The 20,662-nt window shown below is 43.6% G+C and overlaps 1 protein-coding gene across 1 annotated transcript; it reads left to right on the forward strand.

Annotated features, from left to right (window-relative positions):
- Positions 1 to 3,415: 3,415 nt before the first annotated feature.
- Positions 3,416 to 19,540, forward strand: CYSLTR2 (cysteinyl leukotriene receptor 2). The gene is made up of 3 exons (XM_054014822.1): positions 3,416 to 3,774; positions 5,179 to 5,256; positions 16,354 to 19,540. The coding sequence occupies exon 3, from the start codon at positions 16,395 to 16,397 to the stop codon at positions 17,319 to 17,321; it is 927 nt and encodes a 308-aa protein (XP_053870797.1). The 5' UTR covers positions 3,416 to 3,774; positions 5,179 to 5,256; positions 16,354 to 16,394; the 3' UTR covers positions 17,322 to 19,540.
- Positions 19,541 to 20,662: the final 1,122 nt, after the last annotated feature.

A 20,662-nucleotide genomic window follows, 5' to 3' on the forward strand; every position in this document is an offset into this window, starting at 1 on the left:
CGATATAACGCGGTTTCACCTATAACGCGGTAAGATTTTTTTTGGCTCCCGAGGACAGCGTTATAACGGGGTAGAGGTGTATATCGGTGAACATAACAAGTGTTGAGCAATGTTGGCTGGGAAAATAGAGAATGTAATAAAAAGGAGAGGGGTATGTGAGGAACAGGTAAACCAGTTTCGTTAATGTCCAATATTGGCTGTGAAATCAGTGTTCCAAGTAAATGCCACTTTGTGACAGTGGCACAGTGAATTTGGTTCTACAAAGGGATCTTTGTATGGGAAGGCTCGGAGGCCATGTTTCAGTTATACTGTGTGGCCATTGAATAGGGGATTGTGGCTGCAAAGTAGTTGTTGGTATTTCTGATAAAAATGTTGTTAGGGATTCTGGCCTGGTCTGGTATGTTGTAAAAGGCAGCAAAGGAGGATAAGGGTGGAAAGTTGGCTGTTTGGCTACTGGCTTAAAGATTTATTTGGAGAACCAGACCAGCAGGATATTATTACAGTTCAGGCTGAACCTTTGAAATACGGTAAGCACAAACCACAAAACTTTGTGGGTGGGTGACTTATTGAGAATCCACCTACAAGTGTCAATATGTACTGTTGCTCTAATATCCTGGAATCAACAGGGCTACAACTTCACTGCATACAATATACGCAAGAAGCAGAGCTGGCCTACTAGTTTGCAGTGCCTACACATGCACCGCCTCTAGGAAATAGCTTAGATTTCCTGTTAGATCTAACAGATTCTGTGTATTAGTCATCTTCATGATTTGCAGTTGTTACTATAGCCCTAACCAGAATTGAAGGGATAAATTCCAAACCCACTCAATGAACATAAGAAGGGGAAAACATACAATATATTAAACCTCTTATTGCCCATTTTGTGAAGACAAACTTTTATCTTTACATATAGGTGACTGCACCTATTACTCTATTTACAATGCATAATAGTTACTCATGTAGCATTGTGCTAATATTAGCTTTGTCAGTGCAAGGAAGTAGGAGAAAATAACTTCTAAAACCAAACAGCAGGGAACGACTGCTTATCTAGCTAAGTTTATCTGAGTAAAAGCATGGTATTATACAAACAATATGCCACAGGTGGTAGTGTGAGTGTGTAACAATAATAATAAACTTGGTAAAATATTGTCATTCAAATGTATCATAGAATTAATAGTGGTTGCAGTGTTAGATAATACAATTATTTAAAATAAATAATACAGATACAAAGGCAAGTTGACACTAAGGGTAGGTCTACACTTACCTCCGGGTCCGGCGGTAAGCAATCGATCATCTGGGATCGATTTATTGCGTCTTGTCTAGACACGATAAATCGATCCCAGATCGATCCCGGAAGTGCTCGCCGTCGACGCCAGTACTCTAGCTCGTCAAGAGGAGTACGTGGCATCGACGGGGGAGCCTGCCTGCCGCGTCTAGACCTGCGGTAAGTTCGAACTAAGGTACTTCGAATTCAACTATGTGATTAACGTAGCTGAATTTGCGTACCTTAGTTCGAAGTGGGGGGGTTAGTGTGGACCAGGCCTAAGATGTTAGGTGCCTCAGAAATAGATAGGTAGAAGACAATTTTAAAAGGATAAGCAAGAAAAAAGATAGAATTTTAATAAAAATACCTGTCATTTGCCATGCTTGCTGCTGTTACAGACTGATATGCTTTTAGTTAGTTAAACATGTTCTTTTTTTATCAGGATCAGTTTTTGAGACAATCTTATTGAAGCTGTGCTCTAAAGCCCACTGAAATTAATGGGAATCTTTCCATGGACTTCAGTGAGCTTTAGATGAGGGCCTTAAAGAGAGTTTGAAATATAAAAAGACAGATAGGCAATCTGTTCAGTGTTAAGGATCTGATCATACTACAGAAAGTGTGAAAAACTTTCAACCGTTGTTGACTTTAATGGCTTTTAAGGGTTACCAGTACCATGGAGGGTCAATGTTGCAAAACTGTTGTACTTCTAAAGTTGTATTTCCACGCACTCATAACTTCCTGTAAAATGTTTGTTTTGGTTTGAATTTATTTTATATTTGGGCTCTTCAGAAGGTGATTAATTTTTTTGACAGTTTGAGGAAAATCCTCTCCAACCCTTTCTGCGTTCTGCAAATTTGAAAAACATGGCATGCTTTCCTCTGTATATTATTACTGTAATACTTTTCAGTACCACTTAGTTAACTCAAATTAGAAACAGCTGAACTTTGAAATTTGTCATGTAAACTGGTTATTTTTGGACCACATCCACAGCTAAATTTAATAAACATCTGGAAGGATAATCAAATTACGATTTATCAGTTGGTTATAATGCTTCTGAGCATGCTCAGTAGGCATCCACTAAGGTTTATTTATTTCTAAGCACAGCTGAAGAAGTCACTCTCCCCCCTTTGTGACAGCACAATGCACGTATTCTCTTTGCCTGGCATAACAGGGCTGATGCTCACATTTGAGGGAGATTCTAAGGCTTGGTCTACACAAGCTTTTGTAGCGGTATGACTTGTGGGTAGGAGTGTGTTTTTTTTTTTTAACTTAAATATTTATATTAATACATCCCCAGTGTGCATGAAGTTATACTGGCATAAACATGCCTTATACCAGTATAACTATTCCCATTCAGGAAAGGGAATAAATTATACTGATAAAAGGCACCTTTACACTGGTATAACTGTATCTTTATTAGGGATTTACTAATATAACTATTCTGGTTGAAAAGAAAAGTCACAGAAGGGTGATTGTATCCCCTTCAATAGCATGAAAGCTATTGAGGAGGTATAAAGAAAATGGACACAGATTCACAATGTAAACTATCTAGGCAGCAGAGATATAGTGTAATGAAGACATCCTTCAAAAATGCTCATTAAAATAAAATTTGATCAAATAAAAAAAAATTTCAGTTTGCCGAGTTTGTGTATTTTACAGCAGTTTTGTATGTCAATTCCAGTGTTTTAACCACTATGGACCCAATTCACAGCTGCCCTGCACCTTGTATAGTTATTTACAAGGTGGAGTTGGTAACATTTTAACACACTTTGCACTGGTAGTATTCACAACACACAAGAGACCTGATTCTCACTTATTTCATTCCTGCACTTGTGGCTTTAACACATGTTTGCATTCTCTGTATTCTGGGGTGTGGTAGACACCATCCTACCACAGCCACTAAGGGGTAAATAGATAGCCACCTCCTCCACTGTATCTAATTGCTGGGCTATTGACTGCTGAGATAAGAAGGCTGCATGAAAAGACAGCTCCCAGGTAGACTGAGAACTGGTGAGGGGCGTTTTCTCAGCAGCAGATTGGTAGGAAGCTGCACAAGGAGCTCGCCTTCCCCTGAGAGAGTACTGGAGGAAGTATTCCTGGGAAAGGTACCTGTGGACTGGGGGAGATAGAAAGCAGCCCAGGGAAGCAACAAGGAATTTTAAGGAGCAGGTTTTAGCTTCTTAAACACAGAATCCCTGGGATTCTGCCAGAAGGGAAGGCACGTGTGTGTTCACCTACCCTCCTGAGAAAAAGGATATGAAAGCCTCTCTGAGGAAAAGGGTGCAAGGACTATAAAACTCAGCCTGGGACTGATGACTTGATACAGAGTCACTGGACTTTTGCCCTGTGGGATTATTCTTTATTGCCTGAGGAGGGGTGAGATTATACATGACCTGGCTGGAATTGTGAGAAGAAGCTGACTGTCAAAGGGACAGACTGCTGTCTGGTGGGGGCAACTGAGCTGGAGTCACTGCAACACCATGCCTGGCCATGAGAGGATATGTTGGCAGGTAAGTGACCTGTGACATGGGGCCATGAAGGACCCTGCCCAATCCCTGGAGTGACTAGGGTTACCAGTTTTGGTTGAATGTTAGTGTTGCCAACTCTGACTGAAGCTATTCTGGGAGATTTTTTCCCCCAACATGACATAATGTCATTTTCTTAAAATATCCTATTAAAATCTCCCGAATTGCTTTCAATAGTCACTGGGAGCTCAATTCTGATTCCAGGCCTATCCTGGAGGGTTGGGAACCCTATTGGATGCATTCCTGGAGATTTCATCACATGACATTACCTTTAATTAAAGATTAAGCTTTAATTCCTGTAGACTCTGGGACAATCCTGGAGAGCTGGCAACCCTAGGAGTGATTTGGAGCAGTTTCAGAGCTGCTCCAACTTACGTACTGCTTCCAAGGGGCCTTGGAAGTAGAGAATTTCTAGTTATGTCCCCAAATCCCACCCCTTACATGGAGATCTTTGAACTATGTTCACAGGGCCACTGTACAGGGAGTGTTCTCCAAGGGCTAGTCCTGTCCACTCTAAGGCCCACTTCTGGTGCCAGAGCACTGTAAAGGAGCCTTAGTAAATGAGAATCAGTAACTATGGGACTAGGTAACAGTGAACTGGGCCACACCTAGGATTGTCAACATTGTATTTCAAATATAAGGGACTGTTTTTTTAGCATGTCACCTGTCTTCCTGATCTTATCATTATTAAGAATAATAAGCAGTACTCCCTTACATTCACCAGAGGTATTTCTTGCTGCTTTTTGCAGCACTCAGCAACTCCCAATCTTATTGTACAGAGATGAAAAAATCAGGGCTATCCCTTGTAATAAAGGACTGTTGGCAACCCTATATACAGCACTGAGATTTAAAAGGAGCCTAACAGAGTTAGGTGCCCATCTCCCATTGAAATTCAATGGCAATTGGGCACCGCACTCCCTATGGCACCTTTGATAATGCCAGACTAGAACTGTAAGCCGAGTTAGATGACATGGTGCCAGTGGGAACAGACAGGCAATCTACATTAGGGCTCTCAGTATTGCAAACACTAGTGGAGTTTACCCCGTTCTGCCACCAGTCAAAAGATTTGAAAACCTTCCCTAATATAGACTGGACTAAAATACTATCTAAGTATTACATTTTCCGAAAACTGTTTACAATTACTGCCAACCTAATATTTCAGACATGTTTGATTACTGAAAGCCCATATTTAGAAATGTGAGTGGCTGAACCGCAGAGCCTTTTTTAGCACTTTGTGTGAAAGATGAGATGGAATGCAATGTGAGAACAAATGCCAATTCTTGAATTGACAAAATATCCTTAAGAAAATAAAAGCTGTGCTATTATGCTTACTTCCTCTTTCTTGCTATTGGTTTTGCGTAATTTTTGTTTTGTTTTTACCCCCACTAGCAAGCTGCAAGTTTTGGATAGCTAAAAGCAGAAGAAGGAAGGGTCTTACTGAATTAACTGAAAGGAACAAGAACTGAGGTAGGGCAAAGTTAAATTTATATATATATATATATATATTATATACTTTAGTCTTTTCCTTAAAAGTAGATCAAGACTATTCAAAATAAGAGTAGGAGGAATTTTAGTTATCACCTGTTTCTTGCATGAAGTTTTGTAGTTGCTAGAAAAATTAAGCATCAACTCAATTCACCTATGTTAGAGCTAGTCTAGGGTGTTTTCCTTGAGAAGGGATATCCATGTAAGATTTTGTAAATAAAAAATATTTTGGAAGATGAAAGATAATAAACTAATGGCAGAGTTGACAAAGTGAATTTCCTTTGCTTTGTACTAGCAGCCAACTGCAGATTTTGTCAACCATAATCTTTTGGAGGGTGGGGATTTTGTTTGTGTACGTATATGCACATTTGTGGGAAGAGTGAATAAAATGTCATGCATGTCTTGACAAATGTCCAATTTAATTCAGTACAATGTTAATTACAAATGAAATATAAATGAGTAATATTTTCATAGTTCTGATCCTGAAAAGATAAGTAGTATTCCAATGAATGGTGACGTGGTTGGCCGTTTAATGTTATTACATCGGGTTTTCTGACAATGCAATGGCTAATGCAAGTTATATAACATTAATTAGGCTACGTCTAGACTGCACATCTTACAATTGTGCAGCTGTGCTGATACAGCCGTGCCGTTGTAAGGTACACAGTGTAGCCGCTCTTTGTCGCTAGGAGAGAGCTCTACTACCGATGAGGCGCTGTCCACACCGGCACTTTTTTTGTTGTTAAAACTTTTGTTGTTCAAAGGGGTGGGTTTTTTTCACACCCCTGAGTGACGATGTAGCCTAAGTACTTGGCATTGCTATTCTGATAGTTCTGAGAACTCACACGAGAGCAGATCGTATTCAGATAAAATATATTTTGACTAAACAGCAGAGCATCTGTACTTCATATTTCATGTTGAGAAATTCATTTAGCAGTGTGTACATTGTACTTCTGAAATATTGAGCTCATGATCCTACTTTGTAAGCACTCCCATTGACTTAAGTTGGAATTGTGGGTGCTCTGCACCTCTGAAAATTAGACCAGAAAACTTTATATTTACACATGTAATATGCATACCACTATTCAGGAGTGTTCATTTCTATTAAAACATGGTGTGAAGTTATTTTCTATTAAGTACAGAAGTTATTGATAGTTATTTTATTAGATGTTTTAAGATCTACTCACCTATTTGAATAGGGGCTTGTGAATGGCTGAAATCTGGGAAAGAGTTGTTTTAATTTCTTTGCCTAATTTGTGTGTGTGGTAAGTGGGATCTGCCATTGTTTTGTGTTTTTGTTTACACTAATTCTGGTCTCACTAACATCAGTGTAAATCAGGAATAACCACTAAAGCTAGTTGAAAAGATTTTGGCAAAATATATTTTCATTAAAAAAAAATGCAATTTAGAGAACCCTGAAATTTTGCTAAATTGTGACTATTTTACCAAAATCTTTTGACCGAAAATCTTGGTTTGTTTTTATTTAAAATTTATAGTTTCATTTACGGTTTTCCTGTAGCCTGTAACATGTTGAATGGCTGAGAGCGCACCAGTACAGGTTAGCCCAAGGGTCGGCAACCTTTCAGAAGTGGTGTGCCGAGTTTTCATTTATTCACTCTGATTTAAGGTTTCGCGTACCAGTAATACATTTTAACATTTTTAGATGGTCTCTTTCTATAAGTCTAAAATATATAACTAAACTATTGTTGTATGTAAAGTAAATAAGGTTTTAAAAATGTTTAAGAAGCTTCATTTAAAATTAAATTAAAATGCAGAGCCCCCCGGACCACTGGCCAGGACCTGGGCAGTGTGAGTGCCACTGAAAATCAGCTCACATGCCACCTTTGGCACGCGTGCCAGAGGTTGCCGCCCCCTGGTTTAGCCACTTACCCCTCATGACTGAGGGGTTTGTTCATGGCTGTGTCTGCAAGCAGAGAGAGCAGACTGGTTCTCTTTGCATCAGTGGCTTTTTGGGAGGATTCCCCAGCACAGCAGGTTACAGGTACTCTTTTTTTTTTTTCTTTTTTTTTCACCTGTGGTGGCTCTACTGCTGTATGATGGAGTAATTATTGACTGCACATCACTCCCAGAAAGCCTGGCTGCATTTCCCTGTCCCCTCTGTTTTGCAAGATAAAAAGAGGGACTGTATGCAGTATTTGTCAGTCCCCAAAAAGAGAGAGGATTTTTTTTCTGATGCTGCTGAGCAGTCTGAGAGTTGTGTTAGTGGATCTGGGAGATGTCCACTTGACGCTTGCAAAGCCATGTCTTCCATGGAGCACTTCAGGGGGTGAAAAAGAAAGCAATCTTCCAGAAGTGGTATGGAGCATGAACAGCCACAGGTGATGGTAGGGGAACCAGAAAAACACACTTTGCCTGAAGAGGACTATTTCCATGGGGCACAGTCAACCACTCCGGGTGCAGGAGGAGGTGGTGAGGAGGAGAATGGTGCATCTCCAGTTAGTCCAGCACCACATGAGGCTAAGCCTCAGCAGCAGGGCACTGGCCAGAGCCCATCAGCATCCTCTGAAACCTCGTTCCACTATGCTGCTTCTGGAATGGATGTAGTTGATGCTGGTACTCACACTCCCAGGTGGGAGGAAGGTCGCTGCCTCCATCTCTGCTGTGCATGGTTTTGATGGGAACTCTAAGGGGAAGGCGGTGTTCCCACGCTGCATTTCTCTCAGCAGCAAAAGTCACCACCATCTACAATCCCCCCCAGCTCCCTGACAGCACCAGTGTCATTTGCTAACTCCTGAAAATGGAGGATGAGTCTGGGCGTGACCCCAAGGGGATGGGGATATCAGGGATGGTTAAAATCCATCAAGCACAATCAAAGAGTGCACATGATGCAACCGGTTAGCCCAGAGCTTACAGAAAAGCAAACAGCAAACTCCAAAGCAGAGGCTGACTGTGACACCCCCAATATTGTCCATGACTTTGTCAGCTAAGTCCAGCAGCGTCACTCAACAGTACCTAGTGGAGTGTATTCAGAGGGGGCAAAAACACGAATGCAACCACCCTGTGACTGTGAAACCTGACCACAGTGAGCAAGGATGCTGGCTGTGGAAATTCTTCCTTTCTCTCACGTGGAGGGAGATGGCTTCAGACACTTTGTGGCTTCAGCTGCCCGCAGGTGACAGATCCCTAGCTCCCCTTCCTGGCAAAAAAGGAAATGCCAGATCTGTGTGCTGCTATGAGAAGTACAGAATGGTGTAGCCTAGGTGGGCAAGTGGCTGTTATGGCCCACTGGGTGAGCAGCAGCGGCAGGAAGTCTAACAGCAGCATTGGCACATATACCCTCACTCGACAGCATGCTATGCTTTGGATGTCTGGGTTTGAAAAACAGCACAGCTTCTGGAACATCTTGGATGTGCTGTGCTGTCATGGGTGGTGTGTGACTCGCTGGCTTGGGGAGGCTAGCCCCCAGGGCCGCCCCTTCCACCCGAGGCCCAGCCCCTTATGCACCCCCACAGCCCAAAGGCCCCGCCTCAGCTGCTGGCCCCCTCTCCAGGCTAGTACCCCCTAGCCCCGAAGCGCTGGGGCCACAGCACAGGGGGAAGAGCTACAGAGTGGGAAGCAGCTGGAAGGTGCACTGGGGGCAGAGCATGGGCGGGGCCACAGTTGGTTGTTTGGGGAGGCTCAGCCTCCCCCAACCTATGATACCCACTGCCAATCTGTGCTGTCATAGAGGGGTGGCTAAGGCCCCCCCAACTTCTTTGCTGTGTCTGTGGCAATGAACTACGGAGTCAATTGTGTTGTGTAGGATGGTGACTTCCAGCATGTCCCTTGCCTCACTTGCTGCTTCAATCTGATAGAGGGAATTTCTGGAGGAGGGATGCAGAGTTGCAGGGACTGTCTCAGTGGCCAATAAGCTATATGGTCACTTCAGACAGTCCTATCCAGTGTGCCACAACCTTAAAGACCAGCAGGAGTCACTCAAACTGTCATCCACCAGTTGGAACACTCCCTTTTACATGCTGGAACAGCTCTACGGGCAGCCTGCAAGCATTCTGCGTCCATAAAGTTGAGGCAAGTGTAACCCACACACCTCTTGGGTGTGGTGCTCTGTCCCCTCTAGAGGCACCGAGACCACTTAGAGATTAATGAGTCTGCTACAGCCTTAGCTAAGGGCCATGTGGCTTTTAGCTCATGCAATAGAGGCTCATGCCTTTAGCTTCAGAAGTCCCAGGTTCAGTCCTGACGACCGGGGTCTGTCGGTGTTACATGAGCACAGACATCCTGTGACATCCTATGGCACACTGACCTCACACTAGTCAGTGAGGCTGACACAAGAATCAGCCAAGTAATCCCCTCGCTGTGCCTGCTGAGGGGAGAGAACTGAGATGCACAGAGATCTACTTCCAGGAATGGGATGACATCACTGGTGAATCACCGGTGCAAGTCATGCTGACTACTCTTCTGGGAAATTGCCGTCTTCAAGGCATCAGGGAAGAGTGCTGCTGGGTGATAACGTATCTAAGCCCCCTGATTCAGGGGTTCCTTCCTGTGAGCAGAGAATGAGGAGGAAAGAATATGGCATATGAAAAAACAGATTGATGGAGGTAGCTAAAGTCTGCTCTGCTGAGTTTTTAATTTGCTGGGGCTGGAGAGGTGGTGGTGTGAGGAAACAAGCCTTTCTCCCCACTTCACAATGTTTTTCTTCCCATGTACTATGAAAACAGCAACAAGTTTTGGAGGACACTTGGTTTTACTGTTTCACATTCACAGAATAAATCCACATGTAGCTTTTCATAATTCCCCTCACATTGGTCTAGCTCTGGCTTCAGTGTAGAAGCCACACTGTAGGTGGGTGGAATGTGTGAATGTGGCATTTGCATGGATCCTAAGGGGGAATATTGGGAAGAATTTGGATCAGTTCTACTATAACTGTAAGTGAGCCCACAAATCAATACTAGAAGTTATGCTGTTTGCTGGAATGGCTACCTTAATGCATTTCTATAACTTAACTCTAGCATGAGGATAGGTTATTGACTTACTGCCGAAGTCCCAATGTGGAGAGCCAGTGGACTGCTTTTCTGCACCTTACACTTTAACCTTCTGGCTTCAGTAACCCTCCCAGGAGCCAAAACTCCCACAGGCATAGCTCTGTGTTATTGGAGCACACACACCTTCCCAAAGTCTGCAGGGAAAGGATTAAAAGTTAGGGATGATAAAAATTCCCATTTGTAGCTATGGAAAACGCTTTCCTAAATAAAACAACGTTTGTTAGGAAATGAGTAAATCATTCCAGAACAGTGACTTCAGAATATCTTTAGGTGCATAACAAAGATGTCCTCGAGGACACCTCAACCCTCAAGGCAGGAGGCTGAGGAATTGCATAGCATGATGGTGGTGTAGTAGGTGCCTACTATAACATACATGTGTGGTTGGGGGGGGCCCAGCATTGGGCAGTAATGTTATGGCTCTGCTCCCCAAGTAACAACACTGTAACAAAGCTAATAACTAATGGATAAAGGTTTGAGGGCCCCTTTATTCCCCTTCCTCATTCTGTGGGTCTGGAGGCAGTTTGGCCCTGGACTCCAAGGCTGCAGCATGGTCCAGAATCAGGGTGATGGCCCCAGCCTGCCACTGGAAGAACTTCTCCAACTGGGCATGGAGGTGATCTTGGGCATCCTCTGCCTGCTTCTGTGTCACAGCTGCCCAGTCTGGCCTCAGACTAGAACTGCTGCCAGGCCCAAGCTGCAGTGGAGAGCAGCTCAGCCACCTGCTCCCTTGCTGCTTGCAGGCCCAGCCATGCGCAGTCCCACTCCTCCAAAATAGGAGCCAGGTGAGGCTTTTGGGCTGCACCAGCAAGGGAGCTGGTGCTGGGGCAGTGGCCCAACTCTGATGCAGAACAGCATGGGGCTAGCAACAATGGGTGGGAGGGGGTTGGGTTTCACTCCCCGCACCTCCCAGGTGCTGCCACCTCAGATGGGACTACAAAGCTGTGGTCCCTGATTTCCTCTCCTAGTCCACCAAGCAGTCACTGTCATAGTGGTGACAGACAGCCACATTCAGCTGCCCTGCCGCCATGGTGAAGTGCTCACACCCTATGGTGCACTGGCAGCGCCTTCAGGAGCATCAGTAGGATCCCTCCTTCTCCCTACGTGTCCTTCTCATCTGACCTTCCTCCCCTTCATACCTTATTACTAGGGGCCCACCAAATACATGGCCGTGGAAAAACACGTCACAGACTGTGAAATCTGGTCTCCCCTATGAAATCTGGCTATTGTAGGTGGCTGTGGTATTGCCACCCTTATTTCTGCTGCTGCTGGTGGCACTGCCTTCAGAGCTGGGTGCCTGGCCAGCAACCGCAGCTCTCTGGCCATCCAGCTCTGAAGGAAGCACCGCCGCCAGGAGCAGCGGGGAAGTAAGGGTGGCATGGTATGGTACTGCCACCTTTACTTCTCTGCTGCTGCTGGCAGTGGCACTGCTTTCAGATCTGGGTTCCTGGCCAACAACCATCACTTTCCAGCTGCCTAGCTGTAAAGGCAGCACAGAAGTAAGGGTGGCAATAACGCAATCCCCCTACAATAGCCGTGTGAACCCCCTCACCTGACCCTGTTTTGGGTCGGGACCCCCGTGGTAGAAACACCATGAAATGTAAGATTTAAATATCTGAAACTGTGAAATTCAAGATTTTTAAAAAATGCTATGACAGTGAAATTTACCAAAATGGACCGTGAATATGGTAGGGACCTACCCATCATTGCTTTTTGGTATGTGAAAGATTTTTAAAGACAGCTCCCTCTCTCTTCCCTTTCTTGTGTGGAATGACTAATTAATATCAAAATAGCCAATAGTGCACTTCCTGTTACATGTCAAAATATTTTGGTATTTCCATTCTGCAAGAAACTTTGGCTTTTTGCCCCAATTCAGAACAAAACTTCAGGTAACTGCAAGGTTTATTTATTTACTGTGGAAAAGAAATGCCATTTTCAGCCAATTCTAATAACTATGATGTGATCAGGGCAGAATCAGGATCTGTATTTTTAATGACTTTTCAAGGTGCCTAGAGCCATGTATAGGCATCTTTATGCATCTAAGTCTAAAGAATTAAAAAGCAGATAAGAGAGGCCCCTGTGTAGAAGGTGCACAACCACCAGCGCTGCTGCCTAGTGGTCAGGTGGTGGTTGGCAGAACATCTCCCCATTGAAGCATATTCCTGTCCTTCAGAACCCTCATCCCAAGAGTTTCCAGTCCCCCACCCCCACCCCTACCCCCGATAGCACAGGGGCTTTGAGAGCTGGGTCCTTGAACAGCCAATCTTTTCCAGCTGGCCTCTCACCAGAGGTGAAGGCTCTTCTTGTTGTATTGTCCACTCAGAGTGGGTAGGGGAACCCAGGTCCACCTTCTTCACCGTGCTCCAGTCCTGGGCGCAATGGTGGGCAGTTTGTGGTGCCAAGCCACTGCCCCTCCTCCCCAGACCATTTCCTACCCCAGTCTCCTTCAGCTTCCCAGAGTAAATCACTCAGTCAAGGTTCTGACCCTCACACTCCATCCCCTGCTTCTTCTTTGTGGGTGTGCACAGGGCTACATTGTCAGGTCCTGGGCAATGAGCTCTTGAGTAGTACTTTTCTCTCAGATCAGCCATCCACTCCCTCCCTCTGAACTGCTCTGCTTCCCTTTTTAAAGCTATGCCTTCAGGCGGGGCTGCGTGGGCCCAGAGCTGATCCTTAAACCCTTGCTCTCCGGTGTTCCCCCCTGCATATTTATTTCAGAAATGCTTTAGTGATATGACTGTGAGTTCATCCAGAGTTTACTAGAATAATTATTAAGGATCCGGTTCAGCTCTCATTGAAGTCAATGGAAAGATTCTTGTGATAATGGAATGACTTCAGTGAGAGTTGGATTGAGACCTAAGGAAGGAGAATGTCCCATAATGTGCATAAACCCTAATCTGCACTAGTATTTGTCCCTGAGGCTTTCTTTGACACTTAAAAGCGTCAGGTAATTAAATGAGTCAGAGTGCAGAATCACGGCCAGCTCCTACAAGCTGGTTCCGTTATTATAGACAACTATCTAGTATCCTAAAAGCCAGCTGGCACAGGAGGACTCAGCAATGCAAACAAGTTTCGGGGCTGCTCTCAGCTAAAGCACATAAACTAAAGAGCTTTCCTGACACACATTACTTATAGCACCTGAGGCCTGCTCAGGGCCCCCCTTAGTATTGTGGAACCCAGTTGGTCCATGATCTGAACTTTGCTTATTTCATCTTGCCTGTTACCTCCGACAGGATCATGCCACAGCAGGTTGTTGATAGCTCTGAGCACAGGGCACTCACTTGCTATGTGATCTTCAGCAAGGTACTTAACCTCCCTATGCCTCTGTTTCCCCATCTTACTTCACAGGCTTAATTCATTAATGCTCATAAAGCTAAGCATTGCTACATGAGAGCGCTGCCTAACCATATGTATGTCAACGCATAGCTGATCTCTCCAGTTCTACAGTTGTGGTTGAATGGTTGGCTGGTTGTTTTTGTAGAGCAAGTACTTCTAATTTTAGCAAAATAAACTATAAAACTTCTGTACTTGGAGTATTTTGGGCTAGTTTGTATCCCTGTAGAAGGGGAAGGCTCATCCGAGCAATCCCATAAGGGAGAAAATCCTGTTCCTGATTCCAATCAGACAGGCATCATATGCTGGTGAGTTTTTTTCAGAGGGGAAAAATTAAACTGCCTGAAATACCTTTGATACCAAAGGATTTATCTTTCTTTTCAGTAGGGAGTTCTACCAGAACCCTTCTCTTCTCATTAGGGGGGAATTAAATAGAGAAGAATTTCTCTACTAGGATTCAGTCTCTGAAAGTTGAGGCCTATGGAGTACAGTTGTCCAACTCCCTGAGGCCCAATTGAGGAAAGCACTTAAGGATGGGTGTAAGTTCCTTTAAGTTCAATGAGATCTAAGCATGAGCTTAACTGCTTTTCTGAAAGAGCTGGTGATCCACACAGTTCTAACAGCTACAGGGTGCAAGGAGCCAGGTAAGTGTTGGCTATCCTAGGCCAGGATCCCAGTGTACATAGGATCAATCACGTCTTAACCTGCCACTGCCTGTGATGTTGGTAGATATTATTTTCATTTCCCAGATGGATAATTTGAGACATACTTAAATGCAGTAGCTTCCTTGTCCAAAGCCACCCAGCAAGTTAGTTACAGAGCTTGGAACAGACCTTGGAATGCCCTGAGTCTTGTGCTCTATCAACAAGAACACACCCATTTTCACTGTTTACAGTGGGACAAATGAAAACACCTATTTTCCAGTCATTTTCTGATGTGTGTTTTTTTTGGGCGGGGGGGTGGGGGAGGCTAAAATTGTCCAGACTTGGTATCTGCCCCAAGATGAGTATTTTGGGAGATGCTGAGCAAAAATGCTTCAGCCCTTGCAAATACGTAGGAGTAAAGTGACCCATTTCCCCATGACTGCTCAACCAACCAAAATATTCTGTAGCTTTTATTTATTTAAAAACACTGCTCTAGCTGGGTAGAAGAAGCTGAAATTTAGCAGGGAAATAGCTCTTAGTGAGAAACCATTCATTTTAGTGTTCCAGTGAACACTGACTTTTATTTGATTGGATTATGACCTATTAAAAACTCACTCTGCACATGTACAGTACAAATCCTAATCAGAAAATTCTACAGAACTGTAAAGTGTGCAGCTATGGACAGCCATTCTGTTCACATGTGAATGGCTGATTTATGGCAGCTGAGCATTTAGTTCTTTGGAGAAGCGAATGAGGCAAGGGCTTCATGTTCACTGTGCACATTAAGACAATGAAAAATACAGAATAAAGATATATAAGTAATCGGAAGGGGGGGAAGGGAAGGAGGCATAAAATCAGGAGAAACTTTTAAAATGATTTAACATGACCTTTGACAGCAAAATCTCAGTTATTAAAAATACACAAGTTTTGGATACATTGCATAAAAATGAGGCTGACCATGTTTTACTGGAATTCCCATAGCTAGAACACATACCTCTGCTCACTAGAAGGAAGAGGTGGTAAAACATAAGGGACTATATAAAAGTTAGTACAGAAACTGGTTGACAAACTTCAAGTGAAATATTTTCTTGTTGGAAATTGACCAAATCCCATTTTCCATGGGGGGAAAATATCAACTTCAGCATAATCTCCTACCAGGAAAATCTCTACGTAAAACACTTTGGTTTGGGCCAACCCATCATGTACTTGAACTGATGTTTTACCTTCTAGGAGTTATAGTTCTGGCTCCCTCATGTTCTGAATCTTCCATAGGGACCATGCTCCCTGGCTAGATTGCATCTTGCATCATGCACCGCAGTCTTTGTCCCTGTGGTTGAATCACTGCAGAGCATCTTGTGAGTCCCATGGGGCCACAGTGGGAGATTGTGGTGCGTTGTGGAAGTAAGCTTCATAGCAGAGAATGGAGCAGTGATGGACCTGGAACGGCAAAGCCTATTAAACACCATGGCAGTACAGGTGAACACAGAGATTACATCAACCCAAACCAAAATATTTTGAGATTTAAAAATAGAAATGTTTTGGAACTTTTCACGCCACAGAAAAGTTTAGATATTGACTTTTGCTTTTGTCCTGAATTGGAGTGAAATGTCCAAATATCGGAATTTTCCATGGGATGGAAATTCCATTTTTGATCAGCTCTAATTATTACCAACGTTGCATCTGCCAGTCTGACTCAAGATCTCCCATCCACAAAATGACCAGTGATAACTTGCTTAGTTTGCATGATCAAAGAAGAGCACCGCATCAGGTGCTGCAGCTGTTGGCACTGCACTCACCTTTAGAAGACTGAAACTTGAAGCTTTTACTCGAAACTTTAGCTTTTATATTGCTAGGCAGTAGGCACTATCCATAAACTGCAATAACAATGACACTTAGCATATATAGCACTTCACATTCTGAAGTTCAATACAAACATTAACTGATCTATATTCACTGGGGCATGGTGAATAGTTATTAATTTAACTAGCTTTTATTTTTCCACTGCTTTTTACTGTTTTTAACTTTCAGTAAAATGGTTACAATGCTGAACTTGAGGGATGATGCTGTATAAATTTCATAACAGATTTTTTTATTTTCAGGAAGTCAGAAGACCTCACACTTGATTGAGTTAGTTTCAGAGATGTGCCAAAATGACACCACCACGACAAACTTGGTCAACTGCTCTATTGATGACTTCAAGCAAGCTGTTTATCCCCCAATATATCTCCCAATATTTGCCTTAGGTGTTTTTGGAAATGTCATTTCCATATATGTTTTCCTGAAGCTTTACAGGAAAAAGAGTCCAGTGAATGTTTTCATGCTGAACTTGGCTATTTCAGACCTCCTGTTTGTGTGGACTTTACCCTTCCGGGCCACCTACTACCTAAACAACTCTCAATGGATATTTGGGGATATATTTTGCAGGATTGTGTCTTATTCCTTGTATGTCAATATGTACTGCAGCATTTATTTTCTAACTGTGCTGAGCATTGTTCGTTTTGTGGCTATTGTTCATCCTTTCAAACATTTGAAACTAACCACTATCAAGTATTCTAGAATCATATGTGCGGTGATATGGGGTTTTGTGATGACAGTTAGCATTGTGCTGCTGGTCAAGGAATGCACTAGCCCGGACTACCCACGCAGGTGCTTAGATCTCCAAGATGATAGCGTACAGAAGATGTTAGTGATGAACTTTATTGTCTTGGTAGTGGGTTTCTTCCTCCCATTTTGCACAATAATTTGCTGCTATGTGCTTGTGATCAAAGCTTTGCTTAAGCCCAGGGTTCCAAAAGCGAAGATAAGAGCTTCTCATAAGAAGGCAGTGTCAACCATTGTCATCACTTTATTCATGTTTCTGCTTTGTTTCCTGCCATATCACATACTAAGAACTGTCTACTTGCTGGACAAATGTAAGATCATTATGCTCAACTCTTGCAAGTTGCTGGCTAAAGGGACAGTCATCACTCATTCCCTTGCTGTAGTGAATAGTTGCCTAGATCCTGTACTCTACTACTTTGCTGGAGAAAACTTCAAAGAGAGACTCAAAAGTATATATAAAAAGTAGAGGATGAAGAATCAAATGGACATTCCTTATTGGGAGAATTTTCTAGTGATCAAACCCCAGGACTAGAGGTTGAAAGATCATAGGTCTTTTAATCTATGTCACTGACTTTCCATGTGACCTGGGGTGAATCACGTAACTCCGTGCCTCCATTTCCCTATCTGTAAAGTGGGACTATTCAGAGGGGCTAGTATCTCTGAACACCGTGTGAATTTTCTTCATAAACAGTTGTAAAGAGGTCCAAGATCCCACCCTGAGATCATGCCTATTTCTCTTCCACCTAGTAAAAACCAGCCCAAAAGAGGCTTATGTCCTTTAAGAAGCCCTCTACTCCAGAGGACTTCATTTACTGGTAACACAAACTGACAAAATAGACCTTTCATTTTGGGAAACAGACTGGGTCTCTAGTTTTGTCATCTCTAAACTCTTGCTTTTCTCTCCCCAAAAGCACCTACAAGCCCCTTGCATTCTGGGTCCACCTGTTTCCCAAACCTGGGATTACTGGTCCCTCCATCAGAGTTGCCTCTCCATTGGCTACTCCAACCCTCAGAGCATAGTCTCAGTGTTTTTCAATACCCTGCTCCCTCCCTAGGTATTACCTTTAATTTCAGGCCTCTTTTCTTTAGTAACACCTCTTTTTTTCTTTCCCATCCAGGGAGCATCTTTAGACTGCTCAGGCATCCTTTTTATTGGGATCAGGTGCTGCATCACTAACTGGCCAATAAGCCACCACTGGGAGTACGTAATTGCTCTCAGGTGGAGTTTAGGGGGCCATCGTAGGCCAGTTAAGCCTCGATTCGCTTTGAAGGGCTACTTGCCCCAGGATAAAAGGGTGTGGAGAAACTTGGAAGGATGATATTATAGAAATGCAAAGTATTATTTTCAATAACTAACACTGAGATAGCTTATCCAAAAAATACAGTGGCTTTCAAATATGTACTAATATAAACATTTCTGAATCTTCCATTATTCCAGACACACTTTCTAAGATTTTGTCTAATGAACATACTCTTAAAGAGCACCACAACAAACCATTTCTTTGTGACATTATATAAAGTAATTGGACTATTAAAACATAAGAGCAATATTCACATAGACACACACAGTGCTTTTTGATTCTTGTTTACACATGTCACCATTTTAGGTGACCCCTGCAATATTTTTATGCTTCACTTTGCTGGAAGTTAGTTGAAGAATTGGCCAGTTTGTGGAAGTTGCTTACCTAAAGGTAGGCAGCTGAATCTATATTTAGGAGCCCAGGGCCAGACTTTTAAACTTATTTAAGCACAGCTAAATGCCTAATAGGATTTTCAAAAGCACCCACATGCCTAACTCTCACTTTTGAAAACCCACTAGACATCTATCTGCATCCTTAAGTACCTAAATACCTTTAAAACCTTGTTTTTTAAATATGAAAAATTAGGCCTCTTAGAGAGGTTTCAAGCAGTTATAGTGGCTAAATAGAAAGACTTGACCACATGAAAAACAATAATAGATTCTGCTCCTTTTTGAGCAAATATCAGGAATTTTCTGGGTTGAAATTTGCCACATTTGTCATGAAAACAGCCTGTCATGTTTGAAACAATATTGAAGAAAGGGTTTTTTTTCCCCTCTCCCCACAATCCATTCAAAACAGATGATTTCTGGCAGTGTGAATGTTTTCCCAATACTCTATTCTTCACAAGAATAAAGCATTATGTAAAAAAAATTGTTAAACAAAAATAGCTGCAATCAGTTAATTTCAGCTCTATCTCAAATGCAAGGAAAACAAATCAATACTTGCCAGATGAACAAGTGTATATCATTATAATTGGTAGAGTCATATTTTTCTTAATTACTCAATAATCAATCTGTTTCCATCATTTTAGTACACTTTTGGTAACAGTAGAGAGTTTTATCATAATTCTCAATATACTAACTTTTTGTTTATAGAATATGTATCTCTGTATTTTAAATAAATGTGTTACTCCTAGGGTAATTCTGCGCCACTCCGCATGTGCAGAATTTATGTCCCCCACAGATTTCTTTGCTTCCCCACAGAAAAATGACTTTCTGATGGGGCAGCAAAGGGAAGCCACAAGAGTGGTCACGTGACCCTTCCCAGGGCGGCCAGCAGAGAGGTAAATCACTATGGGGCAGGTGATGGAAGTGGGGAAGACCTGGCTGGTGGCTCCTACCCAGCTGCTAGTCCTGACTGGGATGGGGAGGACAGGACTTCCTCTTCCCCTGAATGGCATCCAGGGCTGTGTCAGACCCACTCCCAGATTTCTCCCCCCCACTGTAGGAAGCTCTGCAAACTCTCCCCTCCCCACACTCCTGTGCTTCCTGCACCCATTGCTCCTCAGCTGCAGGGGGACTGATCACTGTACAGGGAGCTGTTCCCCCATCTGTCCAACTCCCATGCATCTAGACCCCCTTGCACTCAGACCCTCTGGCCGAGCCTCACCGCCCCGCACCCAGAATCCCCCTGATGAGCTCCACTCCCCCTGCATCTGGACCACTCCAATGAGCCACCCACAACTGGATCCCCATCCTACTGAGCCCCAACCAGCTGCACCTGGATCCCCACCCCACTGAGCCCCACGCCCCCATCGTCTGGACCTCCCCACTGAGGCCCCCACACCCAGACCCACTGCTGAGCTCTATCGCCCACACACCCAGCCCACTCCCTGATGAGCCCCAACCACCTTCACCTGGACCCCTCTACATTGTCCCATTACCGTTGCACTCAGAACCCCCCAACAAGCACCTGTGCATCCAGATCCTCCCTGCACCCAGCTCCCCCACTGAGCCACCCACACCCAGATTGCCCAACACAGAACCCTCTCAATCCACACCTGGATCCTGCCTTGCTGCGCCTGCCTGCCCACACCTGGTGCACCTGGCGCAGAGGCACAGGGTCCTGAAGTGTTTCTGGGGCAGGCCCGGTCCTTGCGCTGTGTCAGGGGTGGGTGTAGCCTCACCGCTGAGTCCATGTCCTGGGGGGAGCTGCACAGTGATCTCCCACCTCTGTGCAGCCAGTGGCCTGTGCTCCCCAATGCCATGCTGGAGCCTCCATCTTTATTTGACAAATAAAATTTGCAGAATTTTAAAATATTGCAGAAGTTTTATTTTTTGACACAGAATTTTTAATTTTTTGGCGCAGAATGCCCTAAGGAGTAATGTGTGTATGTTCTTGTATCCCAGTGACTGGTATCATGTCCCAATCCATTGACTCTCAAGAAGTTCAGTTAGGGCCTGATCTTGTACCATGGAGGGCAATGGGAGTTTTACTGCATTGGGAATAGGATCAAAACCTTAGATTAGTATATGTGGGGAGGGGAAAATCAACAAATATTTTCTGG

Source organism: Malaclemys terrapin, chromosome 1 (assembly GCF_027887155.1).
Source record: "Malaclemys terrapin pileata isolate rMalTer1 chromosome 1, rMalTer1.hap1, whole genome shotgun sequence".
NCBI classification, from domain to species: domain Eukaryota; kingdom Metazoa; phylum Chordata; order Testudines; family Emydidae; genus Malaclemys; species Malaclemys terrapin.

Coding starts and splice junctions, on each gene's coding strand:
- CYSLTR2 (XM_054014822.1), top strand. CDS start 16,395: ATGTGCCAAAATGACACCACCACGACAAACTTGGTCAACTGCTCTATT.